The sequence below is a fragment of the Scophthalmus maximus genome, chromosome 2 (assembly GCF_022379125.1).
Source record: "Scophthalmus maximus strain ysfricsl-2021 chromosome 2, ASM2237912v1, whole genome shotgun sequence".
NCBI lineage: Eukaryota > Metazoa > Chordata > Actinopteri > Pleuronectiformes > Scophthalmidae > Scophthalmus > Scophthalmus maximus.
Genome location: NC_061516.1, coordinates 25,682,501 through 25,688,316, shown reverse-complemented (window position 1 = coordinate 25,688,316; position 5,816 = coordinate 25,682,501). Strand labels below are relative to the sequence as shown.

The 5,816-nt window shown below is 48.1% G+C and overlaps 1 protein-coding gene across 2 annotated transcripts in view; it reads right to left on the bottom strand.

Annotated features, from left to right (window-relative positions):
* Positions 1 to 560: 560 nt before the first annotated feature.
* Positions 561 to 5,816, bottom strand: part of doc2b (double C2-like domains, beta) — an 88,117-nt gene continuing 82,861 nt past the window's right edge. For both annotated transcript variants that reach the window (XM_047329471.1, XM_035627061.2), the window contains 2 exons: positions 5,336 to 5,432; positions 561 to 4,446 (listed from right to left, as the gene is read on the bottom strand). In XM_047329471.1, coding sequence (XP_047185427.1) covers positions 4,313 to 4,446; positions 5,336 to 5,432 — 231 coding nt within the window. In that variant the 3' untranslated portion in view covers positions 561 to 4,312. The remainder of the gene's footprint in view (positions 4,447 to 5,335; positions 5,433 to 5,816) is intronic.

Genomic DNA, 5,816 nt, shown 5'->3' with positions numbered 1-5,816 from the left:
AAAACAGACCATTGCATTGTTTTTTTGCCTTTGTCGGTCATGAATTCGTACAGCTTCCTGTTTTCTCTTCTTTTGTGACGAGGATTCACGCTCTCCCACCTTCTCTTCTAATAAATAAGACGTATGGTCCTCAATATCAGAAACGCCGGCTTCTCAAACTTGTTAGCTTGCGCTGTCGACCGACTCAGGCACACAGAAGACGCCCAATCGCTGATTCCTCTTCCGGTTTTCGGCAGTGCTGAAAATTCAACGTCTGTTTTGTCTGCTTTGGGCCACCGTATTCAACACGACCGAGCAAACATGGCGGCACACGCAGAAGTCGGGTCCACCTGTGTAACTGTAATTAACTCATTCAAACTTTACGAAAAAACATCGGTTCTTTGTCGCAGCTGATTATATGAACATACAGTAATACATAATATTTTCAATTTCCGTTAATAAGTTCCCCTAAATATGACACAGTGTAGCTTTAACAATTTCTCAGAATGATTCGGTGAGCAGTTATTGTTCGAAAAGCATGTGGTGCAAATTGACAGAAATAGAAACGAGGAAAGGCACAATAACGTGTCCATTTGGCATAGGACTAAAATATAATTCGGGGACAATAATTCATAGTCATACATTCAACAAACCGGAATTGATGCAAACAAGTGCCTGAGTGTTAAAAAGGAAACAGAACGGGAAAGGAGAGATTTTCAGTTTACATCAAGTCACGCTTCCAGATAGTCAATACAGCAGCCAAACAGGCAACGCGATAGTGTTCAAAGGTACAAAAATGTTGTCCAGAAGAAAAAGACCGACTTACAGCATAATCAGTATCAAACATTAGGCAGAGTCGTCTCATGACAAAACCAAGAACATATGCATGCAGATATGTTTTTTTTGTCTTTTTTTCTTTTCATAATGTTGAGCTTGCATACAAAGGCAGACATATTACAAAATCAAAATCACATGTCAGTTGTTTTCATTACATATTCCACAGAGAGAGAGAGAGAGAGAGAGAGAGGGAGAGAGAGAGAGGGATCACTATTGAGTCAGGGAGAATATATGGAGATGCCGACGAGGTGTCACGGCTGCTTTGTGCCTCACGAGTTGACGCGGCTGAAGAGGCTGTTTACACTTCAACAAAAGAAAAGGAAACGGAGATTGTGAGGCCTGATGTGATGCGTCAAACATTTCGTTATCCAGCAATTGGTCGCACACTTGTGATATCATCTTCTCAAAAATGAAATAGGGTTCATGGGGATGGTTCAAATCCCAATCATGTCAATGATTCAACTGTGGGATAAGAAAGTGAACGTGATGTTTCGGTAACTAACCAATGCTCTCACTTACAAAAAAAAAGAAAGACTGCAGCCCTCACAGGAATCCTGAACGTGACGCCAGGACTGATTCTGTGTTACCAGTCGGTGCACGGTGGGGATTTTACAAGAAAGGGCGGGAGTGGGGATTACATGCAGAAAAGGTTATACCGCAGGATCAAACTCATAAATTCACAAATACATGGCATGCATCCCAGCTACTATACTGGTCCATGAGGGCAACTCAGGATAAGAAAAGTTCAGTCCTGTTCCGGGGGGTTGCACAGGGATTCGGGGGGGGGGGTTTAAACCGTAACATAAAATATTAAAATCCGAAATGATACATAATTAAACTGGCTAGAAGGAATCTAAGTCAAACTTTAGTTGTCTCAGTGACAAAGCCTCCGTGGGTTTTGCTCCTGAGCTCCGTCTCTACTCCCGGACGAGTGGTCCGGTCGCGGACGAACGAACGACAACGAGCTCTGAGGGGATTTTGCTGTGGAATAGAAGGGGGCTCAACATGTACATTCTGTTTGATACACTTACAGTGGTGCTCACAGTAAAAAACAAAAACAAATGCAGCAACATAACAATATACATACACGGCTAGTATATTAAAAATTCTCCCCCCCCCCCGTCCCCCTTCGGCCCGTTCCCGGCAAAAGCTTGCATCGCACGACCCCGCAGTCGCAGTAGCGGGGGCGGGGGGGGGGGTCAGCAAGCTTGAACTTCAGCAAGAATAGGTCGTTGTAAACATTACGATTTTACTTTTGTATATTTGACGTAAACTTTTCCGCTTTTAATGTTTTTTGTTTTGTTTTTTGCCCTTTTGACATCCACGTTACAGCTGATAAATGCCGCCGGCGAGTTTTTTTTGGGGGGGGGGGGGGGGGGGTGGAAAACTCACGTTCTGTAGTGTAAACAATAAGCTGCGCGTACATCGCGGCGCTGCCCCCGATCGTGGGGTTCCATCCGGCTCTCGGCTGTACTGTACCAGCGCCGCGCACGTCGCCTGTGAACCGTTGCCATTGTCCGCAGATCATCGGAATTATCAGGTGCATATGAGATCCACTCTCGCGTCCGTAACCCTTCGTCGCCTCCCGAATAAACAGAACCGCAGCAGCTATTACGCCATTATGCTCTTCTTGCACTCTTTCGATTGACTTGTCCGTTCCAATTGGACTGAGTGGCGGTCGGCCCGACGCCCCGCGCGCGGCGCGTTTCAGCTCTGCCCTTGAATTTCGGCTGTTCACTCTCGAGACGTCTGCAAAACAAAAATCACTTGTGACCGCGAGCGGGGCCGCCGGCCCATCGAACACATCGCTGGCATTTTTTCACTTTTGCATTTGTGAAAAAAATGCATATCTGAGGCTGCAATCCATTGCTCTTGCAGCGTAAATGAGAAACTGGCCTTTTGTAATCCGGAAACAATGACTGAGCGGACGACAACACCGGTGGAGCCTTGTTCGGGTTAACAAAGAGGGCGGCAGCTATTGATTCGTTTGATGTATTGATTTGTTCATACGGGGACACAGGTTGTAGTGCCATGAATACTTGCTCTAAGTAACCTTGAGGATGAGTTTAGGTTAAAAGTTTATCTTAGCATTGATTTATTACGTTTTTACGCTGGTCAAACAGCAAATTATAATCAAGTGGAACTTATGCCTTTCGACGGCCAACATTGGTCTTTCACCCATAAAGCCTTGCGTTTCGGGGTTGTTGTGTGTCGTTGGTCCGCTTACGGTCCTTCATCCCTCCCAACAAAACCTCAGTGCCACTTACTTAAACCCCCTCCCACAAAACACCAGACGTCGATTTTTTGGGGCTAAATCTAGCCGGTCCGTCGTTTAGCCCAGAAAAAATTGGCCTGCACGATGTGTCCGTCTGATTTTGGACCAAACTGAATCCCCGAAATGTCGTATGGAAATTGGGCTGTGTAGGGTCGAGACTTTGTTCATTTGTTCATATTCGCGCCATTAATCCGCGTCAAATAACTGAAACTACCAAAGCAAATTATAGATCACATTAGAAAAAGTGCAGAAGGAACTCGTTCTCGTTCCGGATGAACAGGGGACCGGTTCCAGGGTTACGGACGAACTGCACATTCTCTTTGATGCGATCTGTCGGCAGTGCCGATCGGACGTCGCTGTGTCTTCCACGTCTGGTTTGCACGATGCCATCACCACCTTTTGTTCGTAGCGCGCTTCGCGTTCGCCGCAGCTGCCGGACGACGTCTCTGCCACGTGTACCTGGACATTCGTATCTGAAGCTGTTCCGACCATTGAACCCGACTGGTCGAAGCCTCGAACTTCTACGGTTCTTTGCGGCGGTTCTGTTTCCATGCCCGGGCCGACGGACTGGAACTAAAGGATAAGCGCTCCACATGCATAAAACAAACTTGTTGTTGCCGTGTGGGAGGAGGAGCAACACCACCCAACGGGTTTTTACAATGGTACGAAAGTGCAACATCTTCCAAATATGCGGGTTATTTAACGTATTTCTTTAATCTTCTCCTCCACGAGGCCGAGAGGTTGACTTGAGAAGATAAGAACTGCTCCGCGAAACTTTTTTTCTGCATAATCCAACACAATGAGAATGTCGCTACATCCTTTCCTCGTCAGACTCTCGACACGTCTACCGCCGTCTCCTACGGCGACCGTGAGACCGCGTGAAGGTGTGACTCGTGCTGTTGTCGTTAACGACTGTCGAATCGCCGCTGCAGAAGATCTAATCACCTCCGCTGGTTGTGACCGGGGAATGGGGAAGCTTCAAATTTGGTTGATTTTCTCGTAAAAAGGTAAAAGCAGCCTGCCGTGTATGCGAGAGTGATTTGTATTTTTTAATTTTTTAGCCCTGTTGACAGAGGAAACATTCATATTCCCAAAGGGAGGAGGTGGTGCTGCGGCCGACGCAGGGAAACATCCAGAGAAGAAGAGCAGCTCGGTGGAGGAGTCGGGAGAATGAAGGCTGGAGGAACCGGGGGGGGGGGGGGGCGACGACAGGGGGGCTCTTCAGTCATTCAAAGAGCCGGGTAGCTCGTTGGTCAGCGTGTGCCAGCGCTCAATTTTCTTGTCCTTGTTTTTGAGGCAGTCGAACCAGTGTTTGAGCCTCTCGCCGTTTGCGTTGATGCCCAGAGAGACGCCACCTGAGAGGAGAACGCACAGCAGAAACACGCAGGAGGTTAGGAGGTCACTGTGGCGCCCGCCGAAAGGAAAGATCCAACGTTAACTCCCCGATTCGCAGAGGGCTCCATGGGTGGCTCAGCATATGATTTAACAAAAGCCAGAAAATTGGAGCTTGAGGTGTTGAAAGTTACGTCTTGAAAAGTGAGTAGAAAGAAAAAAAACCTATTAATAACTCATAACTGATCCGTGAAGCATTTTACCGACTGACAACGGGTCGATAACGACGTCTCGATGAGGGCAAGACAAAGCGAACGCCAGAACGAGTGAACGCAGACGCCGAGCATTGAGAGCAACTATGGCAATAAATTACTACATTTTGAGTTAGTACAGCAAAACAGTCCCGACTCAAGGTCCACTTATTGGCTTATTTAATGGTCTTCCACAGAGGAGTACGGAGGAGCACAGGAAAATCTCCACATTTCGACTTTAATCTCGAAATGTTAAATAAAAAAATTAAAAATCCTCCCTCTCATTAATAATAAAAAATGAATCTTCCCCCATCATTTTTCCTTATGCTTGGCCCTAATACTCTGCCGAGTCTGAACAGATTTTTTTTTTTCCGCCCAAACAACTCTTTCCGAGCTGAAGAATTAACCTTCGCGCCAAAATCCTCCAGTGACTTCCCTTGCGGCCTTGTCATGTTTCATACATTCATTCGAAATGTAATTGGCTCGTGACAGGCCAGCTGCTTCTCAGCGCGGGCCGGCGCTCGTCCGTCTCTCGGCCTCCAGCCACACGGACGCCGGACTCGCTCGGGCCGACGCCCGGCCGGCCGGCGGGTGTGAACGGAGAGCTCGCTTGGAACTCTCCCGTCACCTCCCGAGGAGAATGCAGAGCTGGTGCGCTCACCTATGAAGTCGTTGGACTTCCCGATGTCGTAGTCCCACACGGTCACCTCCAGGGTCTTCTTGGTGAGGTCTGCGTATTTGATGTCGTAACAGAACTCCTGCGGAGAAGAAAACAGAGGAGCGGAGGATTGAAAAGCGCCGGCTGCCCGTCTCTTTACGGTACGATCGCAATTCAATCCCCAGGAACACGTCGCGTTTCCACCACGCGACCGCACGGTGGCGGTGGGTTGGGCTCGACTGTAATTACGAACCTGAAGGCAACGGACACGCTTTATTTCCTGGTGTGATGCGTTCACATAATTCCGAGGGATTTTAATATTTCGCCTGCGGCTGGACGTTGTCGCTGCCGCGTCTCCCCAACATTCAGGGCCCGTTAGCTCCGGCCCCTTTACATGAAACTGAAATGTGAACAGAATCAATAAACGGCACGTGGAAACGAAACGACGCGCGGCTCGAGCGACGGCTCCGTGTGAAGGAGGCCG